The 13994-nt window shown below is 34.7% G+C and overlaps 1 protein-coding gene across 4 annotated transcripts in view; it reads right to left on the bottom strand.

Annotated features, from left to right (window-relative positions):
• The window catches only part of MAPK10 (mitogen-activated protein kinase 10), a gene marked incomplete at both ends in the record, with an annotated part of 165438 nt that overhangs the window by 77997 nt on the left and 73447 nt on the right, over nucleotides 1-13994 (bottom strand). For 3 of the 4 annotated variants that reach the window (XM_082653759.1, XM_082653760.1, XM_082653761.1), the window contains 4 exons: nucleotides 4634-4799; nucleotides 5497-5635; nucleotides 6480-6538; nucleotides 10653-10782. In XM_082653759.1, the coding sequence (XP_082509885.1) occupies nucleotides 4634-4799; nucleotides 5497-5635; nucleotides 6480-6538; nucleotides 10653-10782 (494 nt within the window). Of the gene's footprint in view, nucleotides 1-2075; nucleotides 2148-4633; nucleotides 4800-5496; nucleotides 5636-6479; nucleotides 6539-10652; nucleotides 10783-13994 lie in introns of all 4 variants that reach the window. The other variant, XM_082653758.1, reaches the window with a different exon arrangement.

Here is a 13994-nt window from a genome sequence, read left to right as displayed (position 1 = left end):
TAGTTTACATAATCATCACAGGAGATAAAGGAATACAGAATACAAACCCTTATCACAATCTACATTTTGTGTATTGGGGTTTATTTAATTTCTAGAACCATATTTATCAAGGATATATATTTTATGTATTGATATTTGCACAATTTACTTAAAAGTTCTAAACATGTTTCTAAAAAATAAACTAGGATAAAAGGAAAAACTGACCTCCAAGAGAACAATTTCTGGAAGAATGTAGAATTATCAATATGGTGCTATTATCTTTGCTTGTTTATCTGAAGGGTATTTTGGGTTCAAAAGTGTTTTAATTTTTCCTAATTTTATTGGCTTTTAAATTTAATACTGCTAAAATAAGAGAAAAAGAACTCTGATAACTGCCTGAATAGCTAAATTAGATCTCAGAGAACCATGCTACATGGGAATCAAGTGACTGTAACAACAATGTCACACGGGAATGAGATATTTTGTAACATTTTGTCTTTGGGAATTGATTGAGAAGTTCTGGGTTTTTTCAATCTGAAATGTACTGTACCCCAAAGACAAAAGCACACACACATGCACACACACACAAATTCCTACTTTTGTATGAAATCAATACATACGAATGTGAATTACAATATTGTTCAAACGAACTTTGTATGTAGTTGATTTGTATGTAATTGATCCTCAAAATAAATTCAATAACTAATTTAAAGTAAAATGAAATATTATCATTTAAATACATAATCAATATAAAAATTGAGATATTTTACATGTTTTCTTTTTATATCTTCAAAATCCAGTAGGCATTTTGCACATATAACACCTCTGAATTCAGACTAACCATATTTCAAGAGCTAATGTGGCTAGTGGCTACCTATTGGATAGTATAGTTGTAGAAGATGTCATTACTATTATATTACTATTGGAATTTAGAGAATATCTTATTCATATACAGCAGAATAAACAAATGCCTACATTAAATGCATGGTCATTGTGGCATCAACTTTTTATTGTCAGATTTTTTTTATCATTGGCCTTTTCTTCTATTCCTACTAAATAACAATAATAATCTTTCTTACATTATAAGAGTTCTTAATAGAGCTTTCTTATTAGTCAAATACAATACTTAATAGTTATGGATCACATGTTTACTGCCAATTTGTAAAAACCTTCCAATGTAATAAATATATTGAACTCACTCTTGCATTATCATTGTTAAAGTTCTCAGCTGTTGTACTTAGATTTGCACAATTGTGTTTAACAGGGTATTTCTGTATTTATAAAAATATTTTTTCTTTAATATGTAAACTTTCTTATTGATATATTATAAACACATATATGTGCCTTTGTTAAAGAGTGAACTTTTGATCCTTTCAGAAATATACCAGCTCTTTTAATAATTCCAAATCAGAGATACCTGTTCAAGAAATTTCTGATGGAATCTAGTAGAAGACTAAGTGGTAGAACACAAATCAACTTGCTTTTTTTTTTTAATTGACTATACTTCTCACATTGTATATTTCATTTCTTTAATTCTAAATTTCATTGGAAAAGCATGTCTAAGTCACATCTCTAAGTCAGATGAGGCAAGCCTATTTTAAACCCACCTGACCTCCTGCAATTTGAATAATAATTATGATTTTTAAATGTGGAAGTTCTTGTTTGAAGGAAGATGTCCTATATTAAACTATTTAAGACTGGATATAGTGTCAAGAGTAATTCAAATCAATAAAGGCGTGGACAGAAGCTTAAGATGTCAGCAAGTAGAGAAATAATTATGCCTAAATTTGTTGCAGCATAAAATGGTTTTAGAAGGGAGATGGATAATACTTGCAAATAGTTACTGCTATTTTGAGTTACAGATAAGAAAGTTTAAGAAGAAAAAAAACCATTGAAAATTTAATTAAAACAAACCATTGAGGTATGTAGTCTTCAGTACTGGTCAGATTAGAGAAATAATCACTTTTTTTTTAGTCACAGTTATACCACTTACCCAACTTTTTGCTTCTATCTTTACTCTCCTGGCAAAATCATTATGTGTTTAAAGGGAGAGAGAACAAAACAGGTAAGGCTGCAGCAAAAAGGTACAAGGATACAGTCCCTTCCTGGAAAGAGGATTTTGTGGCGAACCATTTCTCCCATAATGCATCCCACAGACCATATATCCACTAGAATAAGAGAGAGGGAAGTGAAGAAAAGGGAGGAAAGTAAAGTTAACTAAGATAATTGATCTCTGAAGGAGAAGGAAAAAGAAGCGTTTGATTAGAAGGTACAAATTTTGTCTCCCACCAAAAGTTGGCCAAAAAGGTGAGTTAAAACCAGAAATATAATATCACATAAACAACATCTAGTATAAGAACTCAAATTAATTTTTAAAGTTACTTTATGAGTGCCTTAGATTGCCCTTTAGTGCCATAAAATGGTAGCATGGAAAAGCAGCAGCTTAATCAAAAGTATCTCCATGCCAGGTGACAGCTAAAAGCCACCAAAGGGTTTTCGATGTCATTTGCTGGATGCAGAGAAAATAATCTTTTTTTTTTTTTTTTTTTTTTTTTAGAAAATAATCTTAATAGACCCTTAGGGATGGCTGTTTCCATTTTCTATTCTATTCAGTTACACAGAATAGGGCAACTAGAGACCCCCTTTTTCTTGGTTCAAAATAAGGTACATGCAACCAAATCCAAGAAACTAGGAAATGGCTGGAACCATGGTTTAGGCAGAAATATTGGAATCCCTGGTATTCAAGACTTAGTTTTTCCTTCAGAAGTTATTCTTGTAAATAAATAACAGTTTTTGTTTCTGTTTGAAATATTTCAAGAAATATTTCTTGAAATATTTCAAGAAAAAGATGCATAAATAATTTGCACATGTATAAAGGAGTCATGACATAAATAAAGTATTATTAAAGTGTTAAAAAGTTGTTACACACATATGTTCCTCAATTGTCATACTTGTTAACAAAACAGGCTTCACCTTCTCTTACTCATCTTTACCCTCTTCCAACTCGCTTTTTAGTAAGGACAAAGGGAACTCTGGGGCAGAAACATTAGGCTAAAATGCTCCTTGGGGAAGGAAGGCAGGGTTCGGTGCACAGGGTAGCTGGGCATGCCTGTTGTCAGAGCAAGCAGGTTCCTCTGCATGATAACCTTTATCCGGTATAGAGGTGAGAGCAGCACAAGGGTGCTAGGTGTGCTTTCTGCATGGATCAGGAGAAGCCAAAAAACTAAGGCAGGAACTTGCAATCCTTTCTAGTGAGGGAAGAACAAGGGATGAGATCACATGCCATCTGTACAGCAAAGGTCTGAAAATCTATGAGCAAATTCAGAACACCCTCCCCCCCAGATTCTTGTAGATTCTTGATTTCTTGAATTTTTTAATTTGTTCCCACTTTGATTTTTTAAAAATAACTTATGAAGAATGTATACAACTATCTTCTTTTCCAAATAAGTTAGGTGTGGTATTGCCTTGGGAAGAGGACTAGATTTTCCTCTTCCAAGTCAAAATGGATTAGAATTCTGCCATTGTCCAACAAAGTAAACCTGACCTTCCTAAGAACCCTTTCCCTTCCTCTGCACAAAAGTATTGGCTCTCTTCTAATCTGGAAGGGCACAAAGAAATTTTTTAAAACTTTGGTGGCCAGGGAATTTTCATAAAAGTACTCTGTAGCACCTATACATAAAAATACAATGATAATTATTTCTATAAAACTTATAGATTGCCAGGAACTAAATAGAATAGAATATCAAAATTAGTATGAAAGGTACACTGAGTGCATATATACAATTCTAATTTAAGACAAGTTTAATTCCTAAATATAGTGGATGTGTTTTTTAATACACCTCATTACTTATTAGAGATATTCTTTTCAAAATAATATATTGCAATGCTTTCTAATAAGTATTTTTATAAATCCTTCATTTTAATAAAATCAAATTGGACTACATTTTGAAGATTCTACCTTTTCTTTTAAAGTGTTCATGAATACTAGATTTTCTTCATAAAATCAATAGCGTAAAATTTAATACTTTTCTCTCTCTATGGTTTTAGGATTTATAAAAACTTACTAGGCAATTGCTACCTTAACTATTACTTATGGAACACTTTAAAGTATTAAAGAAATTCTTATCCAACTTGAACAATTTGGATTATTCTAAATTGACTGTGCATTGAGCATTTGTGAATATTCTTGCTCCAAGGATTTGTGGTATCTTTTTATTTGTCTTTTCCTAAGACTAGAGCCATCAATCTAAGAAGTGACATAAAGCCAAATGGCTAAATGCAGTAGATAGATTTCTTCCTGTTTATACTCACTTTGAGCTGAGCTGCCACCTAAATAGCAATTTTTCTCAATATCTATAGCATGTATGTTAATCAGTATCCACTTGACTGTTTAATCAGACTCCATTTACAATTCTTTTTAGCTATGACATTTCAGTGTTCTTCTAACCAAGCTTACTTCTCAGAAACATCCTTTACATGTTTAATGAGTGGTTCTTCGTAGTAATATTTTTTAAAAAACCTCTGAATATGAAAGCTGGCAGCCTTATTTTTTAAAAAGTTCATATACATGAGAGAGAACATTACTCTTGGCTATCTAAAACACGTACTCATTTTCTTCACAGTTTCTTTGGCTGGTACTCAGAAGCATCCTTACCGTTCTCCTTGTAGCCCATTCCCAGAATAACCTCGGGGGCCCTGTAATAACGTGTCACCACATAAGGAGTCATCATGAAGCTTGTGCCTGCTGTCCTGGCCAGTCCAAAGTCTAGGATTTTCAATGTACAATCAGACTTGACTACAATGTTACTTGGTTTCAAGTCCTGACAATAGGAACAAGAGAAGATATTAAAAGCTAGCATCAAATGGAACATGTGATTTCCATCTACTCAATCAACATGGCAGTCTTGCAATAGCACTGATGGGTGCCCGCCTGCCATTGACTGTAGAGCCCTATGTAAAGCAAAAGAGTACTTCCCAAAAGAAGTTTACAATTAGTTTTGGGATTTCTTTGTTTTAACATCCTCAGAAACTTTTTTAAACCCAGAAGAGAATTGTATCATTTTTACAATTTAGTCTCATCTTGGAAAGAGGTTTTTAGAAAAAAAACATCATTTATTGTCATGTTAGGTTTCTCCTTATGGCAACATAAACTTTTTAGTTTATACTTCATTTCTAGGCCAGACAGAAGAGCAGATCAGGGCTGCTGTCTTTATGTGACCAGAAACATTGGAAATGAACTGCCTTGTTTCAGCTGCACATATGACTCTGCCAGTCAGAATTTCTGAGAAGCCTTGGAAGCTGACTCTCAATGAGCTGAAACAAAATGTTAAACAAAACCAACTACAGTGTGCTAAAGTCTCCTCCTACACATTAGTGAACTATGTGCTAATTCTATAGTAAAATAAATGAAGTACATTATATTTAACCAAGCTCCCCTACATAAAGAAAATAACCTACAGTTGCTCTTTCTCTTCTCCACAAGCATCTTCATTATAATTCTGGACTAAGTATTCTTACCCTGTGAATAATTCCAGCAGAGTGAAGGTGCTTGATGCCACACAACATTTGGTATAGCAGGTAAGACATTCGCTCGTGGTCTAACTCCATCTGAATCACCTGACACAAGTTGGCATCCATCAGTTCCATTACTAAGTAACTGCAAGGTAAATCCACATTGTAAGTTCCAAATCACAAGACATGTGAAGTCCTTCAAACAAGTCAGGATCTTCTCCTAAATCTATAAGTTTCCGAACTTCCCAGCTCAACTTTTGACTGAATTAAGTATATGAAAAACCTCCAAGTATTGCATGCACGTTAGCCATGGTAACTCTACCACAAAGATGCTAATAGAAGTAGCATTTATTAGTGTGTGGTTCCTGTCCATATATTTTGTACCTTCATCTTGTTCTCATTTTTCCCTGAATTCCCTGAACTCTTTCCCGTGTATTATGATTACAAATAAGAAAAAAAATTCAGAATAGCATCTTCCATTAAACGCAAGGTATCTGTGTTAAATAAGACAACGTGCTAGGAGTCACTTCCTCTCCTCTGCTTATTGTCATTATACTTCTGGAAGGTTTTTTTGCACAAAATCAAAGGTACCACAAAAATAGAAAGAAAGATTAAGGATGATTTTTTATTGTGTCCGTCATTAATATTTCTCAAAGTGAATTGACTCATTCTAGAAAGTTCACAGAATAAATTAAAAATAAGTAAAAATATAGAATAACTAGTAAGTCTTCCCTGATTCTGACTGAACTAAAGAACATGGGGCAACAAAGCACAAAGAGCCATAAGGCCAGAAAGTAGCAGAAGTGTCTTTCCAGGAAGAAGCGGCAGAAACAGAACCTTCTCTCCTGTCACTGGATCCCTTTCATTTGCCGCCAGTTCTTACCTCCCTTTGATCTCTACAAGGGATTTCATTCATCTGATTTTTGTTAATATCACTTGAGTTATTTGAACGTTATGCTCCCCCTTCCTTCATGAGTTTTGTTACTTACACATCTTGGAACTCCTCCAGCGTTTTCTGGGGTGTGAAGACATTTAATAAACTAATAATCTGGAGAAGAGACAGTGGAAGGGACAGAAGAAGGAGAGAAAGAAAAGGGGAGAAAATTAATTATTTAAAAAGCATATTTAAACAAGCACTTATTCCAACTCAAAGTCACATATTAGTGCTATGGTGGATATAGAAAAGTCGGAAAAATTTTCTAGAACTGTCTCATAGAACATTCAAAAACGTATTCAGAAAGGACATGTAATCTGTCTTCAGGTTAAAATGCAATTAAAAAGCTCAAATTCTTAGGCAGAGAAAAGAGTCACAAAAGATATATGATTGTGATATTGCTTTAGAGTGTGATTCTCCTTAGTAAATATAGGGTTGTAATGTAACTAAACAAAAAAGAGGAAAAGCCATGTAAGAAAAGTAAGGCAGCAGTGAAATAACCAGCAAGACTTAGCAAGGCTATGTCTTCCTCTAAATGAAAAGGTGGTGTTTAAGTCAAGGAGATGTTCTATGTTAAGGAGGTATTCTAAGTCAAGATTTTTTTGTGTTGTTACTTTAGTTTTTTTTCTTCTATTTCACACTCAAATATTATTTAAACTAATGCTCCAATGGTATGTGTGGGGAAAGGTATATCTTGGATGATATCAATGATGAATTTAATGGCAAATGTATTTTAAGTTATAAAAATGATTTTTTAACTTTTTTGTTTCCTGCTTTAGTTATTTTATATATTAGGTAGTAAAGAAGTTTACCTTCTAGCATAAGTAAATGTTAAAAGGAAAAAACCTTTGTTTTATGCAAATAGATTACATACATAAATAACTCAAAATTGTCTTTCAGCTAAATATTCTGTACTAAAGTGCCAGTGGGAAATAAAAATAAAAAATATAGATAACAGACCTCTACTCATTGGATGGATGCAACCATTCACAAAAACAAATTTAAGATGTGTACATCTTTAAAACATGAACTAATGAATTTCAATAAAGTTCATAAGTGGTATAGAAACACGAAGTAATAAACAAAACAAAATGATTTTCAACATCGGAGAAATGCAGTCAATCTAAGGAATGCTTTAGGCCTTCAGTAGTTTCCAAATATTGAGGAATTACTGAGAAAAACAATCACAACACTATCCAATACTTTCATATATATATATATATATATATATATATATATATATATATATACAGGGTAATTGTTATAACATATCAAAAAACACAAGATTATCTCTTCTGAAGCAACCTTGCAGCATGGAATATGCATATGGAAATAAAACTGTTTCAAAATATTTTTTTAAAATATTTACTTATTTGGCTGTGCCAGGTCTTAGTTGCAGCACGTGGGATCTAGTTCCCTGACCAGGGATCAAACCCAGGCCCCCTACTCGGGGAGCATGGAGTCTTAACCACTGGACCACCAGGGAAATCCCTCAAAATATTTTTAAAACTTGTGATTAAAGTGCTTTGCTATTCTGTATACTTAGTTATGGTGTGTATTGAAAAATGTCTACCGTTCTCATTGGAACTGTGAGCCTGTTTTTATAATACTTATTCGTAGAAAGTAATTCATTTTCATATTTGTTCAAACAAAAACATCAGAGACTGTGTGTGGGACACACACACACAACACGTACAAACAACACTTAAAGATGAAAAAATGCTAATCCATATTATCTGGTGAATAAATAATCTAGGTAATCTAAATTAATCTAGAAAATAGCATTACAATGTTAAATAAGTCAAGGTTTATTAGTTTAAAAAGTAAATTCCCCACTATATATTCTTGTATTCCCCTTTTCTATGCCCTTGTTTTAACACCTTCATTGTCTTTGATTTTCCTCTGAGTATTTCTCCTCTGTTCTTTCTTTGATCCCTTATAAATCCTAACTCCTATTAATAACCAATCAAAAATCTTATCTTTAGAAACAGACCATCACAGGTATTTCCATTTTAGTTCAAACATTTTCAGGCAGGAATCTGATGCAGTTCCTTTTTTTTATTCCAACCCATTAAAACGCACAGATGTGAATCAACATCTGTCATGGCCCCACAATCATAACAGCTATCACTTCCTAGAATTGTGTTCATTTTCTAAATGGATTGTCTTCTTTATTATTAAAAACTTAATTGGGGTTGCTTCACTATTTTACATTACTTTCCACAGCATTTCCAGCGTTCTTCATTGACTGCTTGTAGTTAGTATTACAAGCAACAACGTGGAATTTGCATTTGACTGTCAGTGAATTTCCTTTCTGTTAACAAGTTCCAGAAATTTATTTCCCTAGATTTATATACATACATGCATACAAACATATGTACATACACAAACATATGCACATACACACATAGCAGGTAGGATGCCATTTACAAAATATTATTTCAATTTGGAAATCCTTTTTAGGTAACATAAATGTGAACCCCCATATTCCAGTCAAGAATGGGGAGTAGGATTCCCTCAAATTGGCAAAGTAAGTGGGAATTTCTCCACAATGTATTTATTGTATTTTAGGGACTGGAGGGAGGATAAGGGAAATATAAATATTCAATATATGAAAACAAAAAACTATTAAAACTTCCCATGCAGTTGTTTCATTGCTTGTGTCCATCCATCTTCCATTGCCTATGGTATTTCTCATCCTCTTTGCTATCATAAAAATAGATTGCATTGGTCATGTGGTTAATCTTGCTCCTGCCTTTATTTCACGTACTGAAAGAACAAAGTGCTTTAGCAGAATGATCTTTCTTAGGAATCATCATTTCTAACATTTCTATATTCCTTTCTAGAAGTATCATGTTCCTTGCCTGGCCAAATCAGAGATGGGTACATACTTCATAAAATTTCTCTTTCTGAGTGAGGCCTTTCCTGCTAAACCTATTTAAAAAAGTAACCCTACCCACTCTGCACTGACCAGTATTTTTTATCTTTCTTCTTCGTTTTGTTTTCCTTGGTAGCACTTATTACTATCTGACATTCTAAACATTGACCTACCTATTTTGTAGACTGCCTTTCTCTTCCCAGTAGAACATGAGCATCGCATGGGCAGGGATTTGTCTCTCTTATCTTCACTGCTGTATGTTTAGCACCTAGAGCATCTAGATCTATACCTGGAACACTGTATTCATTTAACTGTCAAATGACTGAACTAAAAAGTCATTGGAGTAGAGTAATAGGAGGAAAAAGAAACACTGTCATTGGGCCTAAATCCACATATTTTTATTTTAAATATCTTTCAACTAAACACTCATACATTTGCTTCTACTTAGTACCTTATGACAACTTCACCTGTTTATAAAACTTCACTGATAATTTCATGTATTCTATGATTTTCATACTCAAGAAAAACTTTATAAGGAGTTATTATAGTTTTATAATAATTTATTTTTATTATATGTTTGTATGTAATAAATTATATATAAAATATTTATTATAATTTATTTATTAATTGTCTTTATTAAAATAAGAATTATCTCCCATTTATCCTTACTAAGAAGAACAGGAGCACAGAAAGAATTCTAGAGGCCTTTGCCAGTGTTTGAAGAAGATTATATTCTGAAGTGAAGAAAGCCCTGTAATGGCGTTCCCTACTGAGTTCCGTGAAATGTTCTTGAGAAGCCTGTTCTGAAGTACACTGCAGATATGTCCCTGCACGTTTGCCCAACCCTACGAAAAGCAAGGTGCCAAAGCACAGTGTGTACACTGAACAGTTGGAGGACACTGCCAGACTATAGCTAAAAGTAAAAGGAGATAAAAATCTTCACCTGTTAATAATTAAATTTAAATTTTTATAAAGAAACATAGCATATTGTTCTTTAAGATATTTTTGGTTTGGTTTTGGTTTGTTTGGGTATTTTTTTTTAAATTTATTTTGGAAATGCATGAAGTTCTCTGGTTAATTTGGAGCAAGATAACCAAATACGGTTAATTTCTTAACAGGGAAATATCTATCAGATTCATCCCCTCCATGCCATATGATTTTCAGATGATTTTTGAGAAGAAAGCTACCATGAGCACAATGAAAGCAAATGTAGCATATGGTCAGGATAAACAATCTTAAGGGGCAAAAATTGCAAAGTAAAGAAAGTTTTTCCCACTCAAGTTGGCATACTGATCTTCTTTCCCCAATCTCACCACCTCCTACCACCAGAGCTTTAAAATAAGAACTCACATTTTTATGGTTCACACACTTCATGAGGACCAGCTCCCGGTAAGCTCTCTTGGCATGCGTTTGGTTCTGAAAGGGTCTGCTGAGCTTCTTAATGGCCACATTTCTGTCAAGAGCAGCATCATACGCAGCACTGCAGAGACCCAAGAGCAATCCAGAATTAAGAACAAAGGAGCCCTTAGAATTCCTGCCTACCAAACTAAAGATACAGATAAGGAAAATACTAGTTTGGAATCCTACTCAAATACCTGCTTCTCAAGCCACATGTCAATCAGGCTGTAAATAAAGACATAAGAGTGACTAGTATAGAAACATTCTACTTGCTAGGAAAAGAAAAAGAGTATCTAGCCAAGAAAACAGCATGTAATTGCATCAGTGAGTCAGGGACAAAAGAAAGAAAGTGCTCAACTTTCCCACTGGCCATGTGACTGTGGCAAGTCATTTAATCTCTCTGGGCTTGAATTTCTCATCCACTAATATGTGATATTTAGCTGTAAAACTTTATTGTTCTTTGATCGTTTTCAGTGGACATTCATTCTTTCCCCACTCACAGGACTAGTTTTTTTTTTTTTTTTTTTCTTTTTGCGGTATGCAGGCCTCTCACTGTTGTGGCCTCTCCCGTTGCGGAGCACAGGCTCCGGACGCACAGGCTCAGCGGCCATGGCTCACGGGCCTAGCCGCTCCGCGGCATGTGGGATCTTCCCGGACCGGGGCACAAACCCGTGTCCCCTGCATCGGCAGACAGACTCTCAACCACTGCGCCACCAGGGAAGCCCCACAGGACCAGTTCTTAAGGTGTGACACTAATTGCCATGAATGCACAGGTGGGCTGATGCTCAAAGTGCACTCATTAACAATAACAAAGCTTGAAATAAGGAATGCAGTCAGACAGGGTTTCAGAAGCATAAATCATTACGTTTAAATACAAAGACAGAAATGAATGCTACTGACGTTTGAAGCTTTCAAGCCATTTGAGAAGAAGTTACCATGCTTTATGTTTCTGCCATACTCAGAATACATGGGTTTAGGGATCAAATGAGGAAGTGAATCACTTTTTGCTAAATATTATACCTAATGAACCCGCTCACAAAGTTTTTTCCATCTCTGCAAATTTGGGTTGTCCTGGACTTTGTCTTCGTTGCTAGGAAAGAAGGGAGCAATCAATATCCTATTGATCTATTGAATTGGAAGTGACATTAACCATTTAGGGCTCATGACACTAAACTAAAAGATAAATAAGAGGTTTGGTGTATTGCAAATAGACTCACAAGAGAAGTTTGGACAAAGTCTTAGAGTTCATCTGGTCCATGCCTCCATTTAATACTTATTCCTCTCCAAAACACCTCCATCAAATTTTGACCAGTTTCTGCTTGATCATCTTCAAAAACATGGACCCCTTTACATAAAGCCAGCTCATTCTGTTGTTGGAAAGCTCTTAGAGTTAGAAATGTCATCATTCTAATAAACAGAGTTGTCTCTCTGTGATTTCTACTAACTACTGTCAGCCCTGCCTTCCAGGGCAACTCAAAATAAAGTATTCCCTTTACATCATGACAAGCCCATAATGTTTGAAATCTATTAAAGGACCTTGCACAATGTCTGGCCTACTCTATAAGCACTCAGTAAGCACTCAATAACTCTTTGCTTTTCTTAGTCCCCCACCTAGGTCTTTTCTTTCTTAAGCTAAATGGTCCTACCACCATTTGTCAGAGTGTGATTTCAAGTCCTAGTACCATCTGGTCAACTTCCTCTGAATATATTACAGTCTGTTGATGTCCTCTGAAAATGCCATTGTTACTCTAAGCATGGAGTGTCAGTGAAGACTAGGGAAAGGCTACCAACTCTTTCATTCATTCACTTGCTCATTCATTCTGTTGACACAGTTAATACAGCTAAGTCTGTCCTGGTTTCCTTGATAAATGCATCACGCACTATTGATTCACAGTGAACCTATGCTAATTAGAAATACTGTCTTTTTAAAAACTTGTGCTGCTATTCAACTCTGTATTTTAGCACTGGTACTTCTATTCTTGTGTTTGTTCTGTTCTTGTTAACCTATCAATGTCAGCACAAGAGTCAAATGGGCATACATCTTATAGGTAGTGTACAAGGACAACAGTTAATTTGGAAATACAGGAATTAAACTTGCTTTCTGAAGCTAAGAAATTGTGTCAACAGGAAAGTGATCAGAACAGTCACCTTAAAGAGAAAGACTAAATTTTAAGCCAAAACAACTTAGGTGAAGTCATTAAAATATCTAAAGAAAGAATAGCAATTAGTCATGTGGGCCTAGGAAGGAGACAGAGAGGTAAATTCTGGTACTGCCTGGTGAAATAAGAAAGTGTGCTCTCAGGTAGGTCCAGGGATCCAGTCAGCCAGGTTGAAATCCCTACTGTGACTGTCAGAGACTACAGCCAGTTAGCAATCTGATCTGTGTCTCTTTAGTCTGATTCTATCCTCTGCAGTCAAAATTCTACTCATGAGGCTCTCCTTCAGAATTCTGCATGTAAGTATTATGTCCATATTTGGTTAGCTTGACTACTGCATTGTCTTGTAATTTAATAAATCGGAATCTGGTTTTGTGTGTGAGCTTTTAGTGAGTCTTGTCGATGTGAGTTTGAGTTCCTGAGATACTGAACAGATCCTGGAGACAGTAGGCCCATGTGGGATGACTGAGAAAATGCTGCCCTCTGGGGATCTTGGCAGGTTCTGGCCAATCTCTCCTAGAAATGTGATGTTCTCTCTCCCTCTGGTACCTCTTTCTTGAAGAAATTCTAGGTCTGAATCTCAGCACTACTGCTTACTAGACGTGAAGCTATGAGCAAGCCACTTACACTTTCTGGCATCAGTTTCCACATGCTTAAAAATGGAGGTAATAACAACCTGACAAGATTGTTATAAGGAGTAAATGAGGTAGTAATGTATCTACAGCCCCTTGCCTAGAGTGTGCACTCAATAAATAATGACTATTACTATTTTTAAAGTCAATGTCCTTGCTGGAGTCATTGTGTAATGCAGGGCAGGATAATATATATATATATATATATATATATATATATATATTTGATATTTATCTGCTGTAATTGGACATGTATCTACTAATCAGCAGTTTTTAATCTTTCTACTAATTACAGATCCATTCAACTATACCACTATCCTGAGCACATTTCACAAGTTTGTCCTATGTTATAAAATTCTGGGACAAAAGCCTTGTTAAAATCCAGACACATATAGCCATGCAGTTCTATTACCTACCACTTTAATAAGCTATTTGGTGTGATTTGTTTTTAATGAAACCCCTATTCCCAGTCACCACTACATGCTTTCTTAATGACTCACAGGGTA

Source organism: Grampus griseus (assembly GCF_964374135.1).
Source record: "Grampus griseus genome assembly, chromosome: 4".
NCBI lineage: Eukaryota > Metazoa > Chordata > Mammalia > Artiodactyla > Delphinidae > Grampus > Grampus griseus.
The sequence above is the reverse complement of the archived record's forward strand: the minus strand, read 5'-3'. Positions and strand labels throughout refer to the sequence as shown.